Source organism: Mauremys reevesii, linkage group 6 (genome assembly GCF_016161935.1).
Source record: "Mauremys reevesii isolate NIE-2019 linkage group 6, ASM1616193v1, whole genome shotgun sequence".
In the NCBI taxonomy this organism is placed as follows: domain Eukaryota; kingdom Metazoa; phylum Chordata; order Testudines; family Geoemydidae; genus Mauremys; species Mauremys reevesii.
Window position 1 is genome coordinate 113840176 of NC_052628.1, and position 12321 is coordinate 113852496.

At 44.6% G+C, this 12321-nt stretch overlaps 1 protein-coding gene across 1 annotated transcript in view; it reads left to right on the forward strand.

Annotated features, from left to right (window-relative positions):
• SVEP1 (sushi, von Willebrand factor type A, EGF and pentraxin domain containing 1) overlaps positions 1 to 12321 on the forward strand; it is a 182207-nt gene that overhangs the window by 145256 nt on the left and 24630 nt on the right. The window contains exons 45-47 of the mRNA XM_039543266.1: positions 9 to 185; positions 772 to 942; positions 9632 to 9727. Coding sequence (XP_039399200.1) covers positions 9 to 185; positions 772 to 942; positions 9632 to 9727 — 444 coding nt within the window. The remainder of the gene's footprint in view (positions 1 to 8; positions 186 to 771; positions 943 to 9631; positions 9728 to 12321) is intronic.

Genomic DNA, 12321 nt, shown 5'->3' on the forward strand with positions numbered 1-12321 from the left:
TTGAACAGCAAATCCTTGTCCTGTGCCTTTCATAATCCCGGAGAATGCCCGCCTGTCTGAGACAGAATTTTATGTCGGCCAGAAAATATCGATCAAGTGCAGGGAGGGCTATCAACTTAAAGGACAAGCTGCAATGACCTGTAACCCTGACGAGACTTGGACACCAGCAAGAGCTAAATGTGAAAGTAAGTGCACAGACTGAAATCACGGCAGATGTTGTGAGAAGCTGGCTGGGAAATGCCCCGTGTTCTTATACCCCTCCGGCATATTTCTTTGTTGGGGGGCAGCCCTAACAAGAAGGCCTAATGTCACTCTCTTCTACTTGCAACTTTTAAGCACCAATACGTAAGCCATTGCTCCTGGCTGGCAATTGGAGGGGAATAGGGGGAATGTCTTGAAAATGGCTGCCAGGCACATTATACACATTCGTTGTTTGATTTGCTATGAACAATGTTGTATCTGCTACAATGAAGCCCTATTTCCTGGTCGCCCCCTTTCTCTGTCCCCACCATGCCCAGTTTCCCCCTTCTCCCCAGGGCTAAGTTTGGTGCTAGTGCAGAGGTCTCTTTTCATTACTGGACACTGTGTGCATTTCTCTGCACCATACAGAAGCCTCTCTCTGCAGAGCTTTCCTCCCCACACGCCTCTTGCAGTGCTCAGCATCCTGCAGGCTCGCACCCTAAACAGACAGGGGTATTATGTACTGTATTGTCAACGAGTTCCCAGATGCTGCAGCTCATCAGCCCATTGTGGCTTCTTATTTTTCTTTAGAGATTTCTTGTGGGCCCCCTGCTCACATTGAAAATGCCTTGGCCCGTGGTACATTTTATCAGTATGGAGACATGATCACCTACTCATGCTACAGCGGGTACATGCTGGAGGGGTCCCTGAGAAGTGTGTGTTTAGAAAATGGAACTTGGACAAAACCGCCTGCCTGCAAAGGTAAGAGTCATTTTTTTAACTGTGTGCTGGTGCTTTTCCTAACCTGCTGTACAAACACACAAGGAGAAATTCCCATATGACTTCACAATGTAGCCACAATTTAACCCATAGCGCATAAAGCACAAACTCACACCCTTCCTGCTTTAAAATAAAACAAACAAACAAATAAATAGACTAGCTTAAACCTTCTCCCTAACCTTGGCTGCTTCTAGGGTTCCTCTTTCAAGGACTGCATATCTCATACCCTAGATCAGCGTTTCTCAAATGCAGCCACCAGGGGCTTTTCTTGCGGCCACAGCCTCTTGGGCTGTGATAGGAGGGAAGCCGTGGCCCCTCCGGAGATACAAATGCTGGAGGTGTAGGCAGCTGATGAATTCCACACTTTCCCGGTGGCTGGGGCAGCAGGCTTTGGTGGCCGCGGGGCTTCAGATTCCATCCCCGCGGTAGCAGGCTCTGGTTCCAAGCTCTGGCCCCAGGCTCATCACCCCCACCATCATCTCTGGGCCCCACTGCCTCCCTCCCCATCCAGGGCTGAATTTGCCCCAGGGCTTGCCGGGACTGAGGAAGTAAGTCTGCTGTGAAAAGTGATATTAACAAACATCACTTTTCACAGCCGCAGACTTACTAGCTAGCAAGTTTTTTTTTCTAAAAAGCAACCAAAAAAAGCAAAAGAAACAACAACAAAAAGACAAAAACATGCAAAGCACCTTATTTATGTTTCTATTCTGTTTAGGTCCATTAAAGAATAGAGACCGCTGTGCATTATTTTTATTACCGAGTCTGAAAAAATCCTACATACATAAATTACAATGATTTGGACATGTATATGTGTGTATTTATTTGTTTTTCCTAAAATTAATTACGTATTTTAGGAAAAATTGTCAGCACGGCCACCAGCAAGAGTTGGTAGCCGCACCCTGAGACCACCAAAAAATGTGTTGTGAGACCCCCTGCCCTAGATCCCCTCTCTCCAGAGGGTCATTCACACATCAGTTATAATCGGCAGAGGGAACAAGTTTCCTACCACTGTGAATCTCCAGAATACACTTAATCCTTTCCCAGGTGGAACAACACGTGCTAAACAAATACTACCAGCCTGTTACATTCGTATACTTAAAGAAATTTTGCTTTTCACTGTTAAGGCAGAGCACTGCCGGAAAGGAAGGTGGCTGATACAACTGGTGCTTATTCTGTCATTGTTTAGCTTCTGCGTGTTGCTGAAAACAACTATCTGCAGTAAGATGTGCAGAGATAAACTGATACAGCTGTGCTGAAATAATGCACACTGAGCATGGAGGAAGCCTCACAACATCTGTGTTGGCCAGTTTAAGCACAGAACTGTAAGGACTAGATGGATATTTTTCTAAAATCCCCAAGATTTGATTGACAAACGGGCATGTACTTGCATAGCTGTATTTGCATGCAAATTTACCCTAACTGTAGCACATATGAAAGTTAGTATTTAAACACCTATGCACCCTTTTGCACAACAGTTGCAGTGATTAATTGTACATACATGGGTGCCCAAACTCACATATTTTGCATGTAGACCTAGAGTCTGTGTGTGTGTCTGTTTCTTGCTCCCTCTCTGTTTTTAAACTTGTCCCTAAATGGTGGAGAAGTGATCTTGAAGTTAAAAACAGGACAGTCCATTCAGGGTCACAGAGCTATCAGTGGGAATTCATGTGTGTGTGTGTGTGTGTTAGATATATATGTGTATACAATAAAAACATACATACATTAAGAAGTATGTCACCATTAAAAAGCTAGCTTTTACCAGCAATTACTACAAAGTGGTATGGTTCTTCCCTTTATTTAGAATAGGCAATAACTGCATTGTGGCTATTAGCAAATGTTGATGCTTTATTAGCAATCACTGTGCTTGTGCAGGTATGTATTTATGTCTAGCACTAAGTATATATAAACTATTACAGTATGATATAGAATCATAGGACTGGAAGGGACCTTGAAGGTCATTGAGTCTAAGTCCGCTGCCTTCAGAGCAGAACCAAGTACTGTCCCTTACAGATTTTTGACTCAGATCCCTAAATGGCCCCCTCAAAGTTTGAACTTACAACCCTGGGTTTAGTAGGCCAGTGCTCAAACCACTGAGCTATGGGGGTTACATACATCCCTTAGCTGAGGAAGTGCGTCCTGAGCTTTGGAGACTTGCCAATTGTAATCCCAGACGAGCCCCCACTTGTAACGCCGACAGAGCCTGGTCATTGGTGAGCACGATTGAACCTCTGGAGCTTAGTGCATGAGCCTCTACTGCATGAGCTAAAAGCCAACTGGCTGTTAGCTAAGGCAGTAGAGCAAACTCATTTTAATCTCTCTCTTTAAGTGGTTTCAGTGCCACTAGGTGGGCCAGAACACTACACCCAGAAGGTGTGTGGGTTACACAAGTGCTCCTGCGTCAGAGGGAAGAACGGTTTTGTTGCTAATGTACTAGTTTGGGACACCAGAGATATGAGTTCAGTTCTAGCTCTTCCAATAAGACCTTAATAAGACCTCAATTCCCCATCTGTAAAATCTTCCTCCCCACCCTTTTCTGTTTCGACTGCAAGCACTTTGGGGCAGAGATTCTGTACAGGGCCTAACGCAATGGGGTCTCAACTTCTGCTGTGACCTCTAGTCACTAATATAATACAAAAACCATTGTCAGTGATGGTGAATCTTATGAGTAAAGGCCTTTGAAAAGTCATGTTGCCCTGCTCTCCAGTAATGGTTTGCCATGGTCACCCTAGATAGAGCACTTCGACAAGGTCCAAATCTAAAAGGTTTGTGACTTCCCGGATTTAACAAGCCACTCCTGGGCTTCCATGTATATCACAGTACTGCCTTGTGATAGCAATGGAGCACCATCACAGTTGCTAGAGTGGAGGGCCCAGCAGCAAAGTGAAGATGATGGGTGACTTTTCCAAGGTGCTTTACGTGACTTAGGAGCCCAAGTCCTATTAAAAGACAGACTCCTAAGTCACTGAGGCACTTTTTTCGAGAATTTTTCCCACTATCACTTTAACACTCATTGTGGACGTGAGGCTGTAGAAGTGGTCTCTGTGTGCGGTTTCTGGAATGAGTTAGACATCGACTAGCAAAGAGGTTTTGGGTAAGTTTTTGGTGTTAACATCTGACTGCTGATCTGTCATAAAAGTTTCAGGTTCTAGCCTGATTATAGTGTCGCGCTGCAAGTTGTTATTACTCTTCATTCTTCTTTAACATTTGCTAGTTAAACACAGCCCTGAAGTGTGTTAAGGCTTTAGTGATGTCTGATAAGGCAGGTCCTTACCACAAAAGAGCTTACAGCCCGAGAGTCTGGTTCTGCATCCTGCTACCATACTAATGTGCAGCCTGATCCAGAGGCCCCTGCAAGTCAGCAGGACACTTTGCATTGGCTTGGATAGGCTTTGGATGGGGCTCATGGTACTTACTAACAGAATTAGTCTTGCTGAAGTTGCTGGGACTATTCATAATCATAAGCACTCTGGGGAAAATGTTCAAAAAGGCCTCAGCACCTAAGGGCAGGTCTACACTAAGGGCGGGGGTCGAACTAGGGTACGCAAGTTCAGCTACGTGAATAGCGTAGCTGAATTCGAAGTACCCTAGTTCGAACTACTCACCCGTCCAGACGCCGCGGAATCAAAGTCCGCGGCTCCAAGGTCGACTCCGCCACCGCCTTTTGCAGTGGTGGAGTACCGAAGTCGACCCCGGCACTTCCGGAGTTCAAACTATCGCGTCCAGATTAGACGCGATAGTTCGAACTCCGAGAAGTCGAACTCACCGCGTCGACCTGGCTGGTAAGTGTAGACTAGCCCTTAGAAGTCTGCAGTGCATTTTCAAAAGTGGCATTGGCCTTAGGAGCCAGAGACCTCGTCTACCCTGAAAAATTCAATCAATCTAGCTACGTCATCACTCAGGGATGTGAAAAATTTCACCCTGTGCGATGTAGTTAGGTCAACCTAATCCCTACTGTAGGTGCAGCTAGGTCTTCTGTTGACCTAGGTACAGCCTCTCGGAGAGGTGAACTAACTACAACAACGGAAAATCCCCTTCCATGGATGTACAAAGCATCTACCCTACTGTTCTACAGTGGCACAGCTCCACCACCATGGCTGTGTGGTGTAGACACGGACTTGGTCTCATTGAAAGCCAAAGGATGAGGAAAGGGATGTAATAACAAAAACAGCTATTAAACAATTCCGGCAGACACGCAGTTTGTTAGTTTCATGATTCTACTTTCTTTTTGCCTTATTTTTATAAATGTTAAAGGTTCTAATATAACGTACACCATATACATTCTGTAAAAGTAGCAAAGAGTCCTGTGGCACCTTATAGACTAACAGACGTATTGGAGCATGAGCTTTCGTGGGTGAATGCATCCGACGAAGTGGGTATTCACCCACGAAAGCTCATGCTCCAATACGTCTGTTAGTCTATAAGGTGCCACAGGACTCTTTGCTACTTTTACAGATCCAGACTAACACGGCTACCTCTCTGATACATGTACATTCTGACATTTTAAAAAATTAAAGCCTAGAAGTCCTGCTCCAGAAGAACATGGATCTCTGTTGCTCGCTGTTTAGCAATCCCCTGCTTTCCTTCCCTCTCTTCTCCAAATACCAGTGACTTGAGGTGGCCTTGGAGATGAAGGGGTTAATGTGTTAACCTGGCAACTCTAGCTATTAATGCAGTATGCTAATAATTTCCCGCCTCCTTCCCCGAAAACGAGAATAAAAAGGACCAAAGATATTCATGAGAGAAAAGGCCTGTGTTTCCCTGATATATGTGAAAGTGATCTTTTAGAACTGCTTTATAAACAAGGCTGAATATTTTCCTAACAAAAGGCTACACAGTATCTAAGGCTTTGTGAGCTACATCAGAAGCAACATGAAATGAGCAGCATAATGAGTCACGTACCTTTTGACACCAGTGGTTAGTTATTAATGTCCCAAGCCTGCAAGAAATGTCTAACCCGACTAAACAAAGTAATTAATGTGAATATTATAATTAAAAAATACAGACTGTGTAGTAATTGGGAGTGCACAGCTGCGCTTGTCTGAACTGTATCCAGTTAAAGATGCACACGCCTGATTCTGATCTCTGTGGCATTGGTGTAAATCTGGAGTAACTCAGGGAACTCAGTGGAGTTACACTAGCATAAGCTAATGTGAATGAGATCATATTCAAGCTCCCAGTTGGGAAGCCAGTAACAGTATGCATGGAGCTTACGATCTGCCCACCACCAAACGTGGGACAAAGAGCCAGCATGAGAGCCAAAAGAAGAACCACAGGGCACTGCACGTTGTTTTAAAGGACCTGGGCTGAATTTCCTGAGCAAAAAACAGTGATATGGATCTTTTTTCTCTCCAGCATTTCCCATGTAACTAATTTGCAAGGAAAAAAAACGAGAACACCAAAAATGTGTGGTTTAGAGCTTCCTTTGGCTCTAAAACAAGGGACTTCTTTCGAAAAGGTAGTTGAGAGCTATAGTTGTAGTCTGTTCCATTCTGTTCTGGGTCTTGTACCATGCTCGTCACTGTAGTATCTCTTACTTTCTGTAGCCTAATAAAATTTCGCACTTACATATCACTTTTGATTAGCAATAGTTAAAGCTAAGATTTTGTTACACATACTTTTAGTAAAATTCACGGACAGGGCACAGGCAGCAAAGAAAAATTCACGGAAGCCTGTGACCTATCCATGACTTTTTCTAAAAATATGCATGACAAAATGGGGAGCTGCAGGGATCCCCACGCCACCCCTGGGTTCCAGGCTGGGAGTTGTGGGGCGCCCCAGGCACCCGCGGCAGCTCCCAGGCACCCCAGCTGCCTGCGTCGGCTCCAAGCTCCCAAGTGCCCCGCCCACCTGCCTGTGGCAGCTGTGAGCTCCTGGGCACCCTGCCATCCACGGCGGCTGGAAGCGGCCTGCGGCAGGTCTGAGCACCTGGGGCGCCCAGGGTACTCCTTCCCCTGCCTGTGGTGGCTAGCTTGCGGCCCCACAGTTCTCAGCTACCACAGGTGATGGGTGAACCCTGCAGCTCCCATGTGCTGCGGGCTCAAGTCACAGAGGTCTCTGGAAGTCACAGATTCCGTGACCTCTGTGACAAAATCGTCACCCTAGCAATAGTAGTAATACTTACTGTATCAGAGGATTTCAGTCACTTTCTAAAACTCAGGTTTTGCAATGCATTATCCCCGTTTCACAGATCACAACATTACTGGGAGTCACCAGATAGCATTGTTACAGATAATTGTACTAATTCTGCTTCACTGACTGTATACGTAGTTGTAGCATGGAGAAATGTTGTGTTTCTTTTTAAAAAGCTGTGCAGTGAATTTGGCCCCCTCTGCACAAGACTTGTGGACTGGGCTCATCCAGGGTGCAGTGCTACTGCCAAAGAGCTTGTTCCCAGCCAGCTAACAAAAACATTATGTGGTGTCAAATCTGAGGCATACGGAGGGTAAGTGGCTTGCTCAAAGTCACATGGACAGTCTGTGGCAGAGCTGAGAAAAGAAGCCAGAAACCCAGTTCTCCTCTTATTTACATTAGCTTTACACCAGTATAACTCCTTTGACTGCAGTGGAGTTAATCCTCATTTACACTAGTGTGAGAGGAGAATAAAGCTGTAGGTCTTCTAACATCCAGGCCCATCTCTGAAGCTCAAGACTGCCTTTCTCTTCTCATGTCTGCTCTACTGTTCAATGATCTCCACGGCCATAGGCACACGGTCTCTCATTCCCTGGGGCTATATATAACAGGTGCACATAGGAATAATACTGTCTTATTCTTCATATACAATTTCACAACTAGGGCTGGCCACAGGAACAAGAAAAGCAAACCTCTCCTTGTGGCCCTGAATTGCTGCGCTTACCTGGGGCAATGCATGCCAAACAAGCTCTGTATTTCACAGACCAACTTTATCTCCTTTTCCGGCGGCAGAGCGGGGACACATCTCACAGCCAACTCTTACTGGTAGTTTGGGACTCCTGGTAGCATAAAGGCAGCATTGTTTATGTCAGCCTATTTTATTTACCTACTCATAGGATATGCACCTGGGACATCACTCAGGTGAAGTGTGGATCACAGGCAGTTTCGAAGCTTTACACTTAAGTTACAATCCTTAACAATTTTGCCTTAGCGTTTAAATGGCTTTTGTTTAAGCTTCCTCGTAATAGTACTATGACTTAACTAGTACTCAGAAAGACGAGGTTGCCTATTATTTCACAGTAATATACACATAGTGGTGAATCACTGGGTTGTTGTTGACTTTCTTAGAACTACAGCTGTGTGAAACTTTTTTTTACAAGATCTCAGACTAGGCAAAACTCTGATTCAGGTTACTTCAGAAACACAACCGGCAGTTCAGGCTTTGACTCAAAAGCTTTACAACATTTGGCCCAGTTTCAGGGGAATCCAAACAGGGGAACTGAAACAATTTGTGTAGTGGGGATGCTGAGAGCCATTGAACCAAACTGTAAACCCTGGATGTGATGGAAACCACTTCAAGCCAGGAGGTGTGGCAGCACCCCTAGTTCCAGCACCAAACTATGGTTTCGCATTGAAACTGTAAAAGTTGCAGCAAAACCTAGTTAAACTTGGCTATTTCCGTGGTAGTTTTGGATTGGTTCAAACACCCAACTCATATGTATTTTAATGGTTCGTCATATTTAGACTAATAATGAACCAGATCTGGGGCTCTCTCAACCCTAAACCTACATTTCACTTGCCTTAATCACTGTTAAATAAGAGAGACATTTACAATTCATTGTGTGTTTTAATTGCCACTAATTAAAATGTCTTGTGATTCTGTATTTGTATTGTAGTAATACCCAGAGGCCTTGATCTCAGATTGGGGCCCCACTATGGTAGGCACTGCTCACACACGTGATAAAAACAGTCTCTGCTCTGAAGAATTTACAGTCTAAGTGACTTGTATTCACTTTGTTACACAGTTTTGCAAACCGCGGTGTTTGTCAATAAACAGATACATGGTACAGTGTTACCACAGATGATCACAAAGTACTCTTCAGTCTTTTGTGGTATTAATGCAATAAATCATTTATGCTGCTATTCTGTTTTATCTTATTTTAATGACAGAAGGTAGATTATACCTGACAGCTTTGCCTTTTTTTCATGCCAAGACCGAGGAAAGGAAACTTGATTTTATCTTTCCCCATGTCTTGGACTTAATTTTTTTTTACAGGAGTGAGGGGATGGGGCGCTATTTGGTTTTTGTTTTATGAAACAAGAAGGAAAATTCAGGTGAGAGACATCTTGCAAAATTGTCCAAAAAAATTACCAGCTTCGGCAAAAAAATGACTTGCCCATTCTTACCATGATAATGACAGTAGAAAAAAATATTTTATTCACCTTTCAAAACTCATATTTGACCCAGACAATTGAGCAAGTAAAATTTTGCAAGGCTGGTTGGTTGAACACCTCAGTATAAATATAATAATTTAAAATTGCAGTCATTAATAACTTGAGCAAGTCATCCATTAGAGGGCAGTATTATACACACACAAGCACACTACATACTCCTTGCAATCAAGGCAAAGCTTGTCTTTGAGTTTTGCTGAATTCATTTGTCTTAATAACAAGGACTGGGTAAGATGCAGAGCTCTGGGCAGAACAGTTTCTGAATATTAACTGACCCATGTCTTGACTGGATTGTGTTATTATTTTCCAGCCATTTGTCGATTCCCGTGTCAGAACGGCGGAGTCTGTGAGCGACCAAACGCATGCTCCTGTCCAGAAGGCTGGATGGGCCGTCTCTGCGAAGAGCGTATGTACATCATCTTACAATGTAGTAGTAGATAAGAGATGTGGATTTACTGGATGTCACAATGGATGTGCTGGGACAATTATTGACTTAAAGTTTCAAAATGGCAAAGGCCATAACCTGTTCTGTTTGGCAAATTAGATATGGACTGCAACAGAGGACATAGAATCATAGGCGATTAGGGTTGGAAGAGGCCTCAGGAGGTCATCTAGTCCAACCCCCTACTCAAAGCAGGACCAACCCCAACTAAATCATCCCAGACAGGGCTTTGTCAAGCCGGGCCTTAAAAACCTCTAAGGAAGGAGATTCCACCACCTCCCTAGGTAACCCATTCCAGTGCTTCACCACTGTGAAATAGTGCTTAATATCCAAATGATCTTGCTCGGTCGTGTGGAATAAAAGTGTTCTGAACAGAAAACCGCTTAGTGCTAATGTAGATCCGGGGGACAAATCTACACACAAACGTGCACTGGTTTAGTTGAACCAACGTAAAGCCTTATGTGCCCAGTCTCTCGTTTTGGTTTCAGAAGCTCTTGTTTCAGTTTAATGTAAACCTTCCTAGTAAAAGGAAATATGCCTGGTCCAAACCAAAATAAGTATGTCCACGTAACCTTTTGCACCAGTTTAACTACATTGGTTTAAAATCACTCCCGACATTAAACCAGCGCAAGTCTGCATGCAAACAAGCCCTAATATACTGACAGTTACTCAGCAACCACAACTCTAACTGACTCCTTTGAAGTTGTGAGGGCCCCGCACCTGTCCAGATCAGCCCCTAGGTCATGAAAGTTCATCTTGCCATTGGAGGAAATTTTGGACCTAATTCTTCAGTATCTTGCAGCTGGTGTAGTCATATACACCTGTGAAAAATAGGTTTAAAATTCTGCCATTCTGATTTGGTTGCAGCAAAAACCCAGTTTGCTCTGATTTTATCTAGGTACAAATGGCTACACAAGGCAGTGGAGATCTGCCTCCTTTATTTATATCTGCAGTAGGCAATGGAAAGATAGCACTGGTTGAAAGAAAGAAGACAATCACGTCTCCTCTCTTTGCTCAACTCCTCTTGAACAGGATATCCTGGCCACACTGCTGAGGCTAGCAAACATGTGGGGTTTTCTATACCTTCATTCTCACAAATGTTGTTATTCCCCAATCTCTCCCTTACCTAGCAAGTGCAGTGTGACACATTCCCTTCTGTCAGAAAGCTGGGCAAGTGTCTCCTTTAGTCAGTCATTCATAGATGCTGTGCCTGGCAGAGGTGAAGTAGATAAAAATCTGTAACGCACTCAGTTTTGTCCACATCCTGTGAGGGAAAGTTTGGCTTTGGACTTAAAAGTTGGACCTGTTTTAAGAAAAACACTTTTCGGTTCCTAGGAATTTAATTGCACATCATGCTGCAAACTAAACAGCTTGGGGCTTCTGAACAGGCTTTCACCTCTTGAACTCTGGTTCGATTCTAGTATTGGTTGGAAATAGCTGAAATCCCTGTTTGTGATTAGATGTAACCGGGAACCGCACCATTAATTGTCGTGTTTGTTGGCAGTCTCAGCAGAGAGACTAAGTAAATATTGAATGGCCATGGAGACTCTTACAAGGCCACATTGCTCAGCACAGACGCTGACTTTCCAGTCCGACCCCCGGCTCTGCCCCAGGCCCTTCCCCCCACTCTACCCATTCCCACAAGCCCCCATCCCCACCCCATTTCGCCTCCCCCAGAGCCTCGTGCATGCCACAAAACAGCTGATCGCAGCAGGCAGGAGGCACAGGGAGGGAGGGGGAGGCGCTGATGGGCAGAGCCGCCGGCAGGCGGGAGAGGTGATAGGGGGCTGCCAGTGGGTGCTCAGCACCAACAATTTTTTCCCTGTGGGTGCTCCAGCCCCAGAGCACCCACGGATTTGGTGCCTATGCTACTGAGCCCTCAATGAGGCATAATTCCTAGCCACTCTATGAGAGTTTTGCCCAAATACAATACTGAATAAAAGCTACATAGGGATTTTAGGACTTTGCCCATAATTATTATTTATACAGGGTCATAGAGGGTGCATGGTGCTATACAGACACATAAAACAGACAGGCCACTGCCCCAGGAGGTTTACAGGCTCATTTCAACATGACTCAGTATGGGAGAGCAGTAAACCCCAGAAGTAGTGGGTGTGTTGTGGGAAGAGCTAGAGTTACAACAGTGAAAGACTGAGATTTATGCTATGGGTTGTGCGCACATCTTTATTTACTAATATACTTACAAAATGTATCGAGAAGTTTGCATAGCTAGATGTTAGTGGTGAGATAATACAGTGATGACCCCCTGGCACGTTCCCCACCCACATCCCCTCCTGACTTTCTGCAGCCTGTCATGCCTGTGCCTATGGGAGCTGGCGCTGGATTTCCCCTCTAGGTACACAGGATCGTTTTGTGAGTAGGGAGCTGGACTGGGGCTAGGTTCGAATCTTGGATCTGCCACACATGCCCTGTGTGACCTTGGGAAAGTCATTTAGGCCCACATCCACAAAGGTATTTAGGCTCCTAACGTCCATTAAAATCAGTAGAAGTTAGAAGTCTAATACCTTTGTGGATCTGGGCCTTAGTCTCTCTGTGCC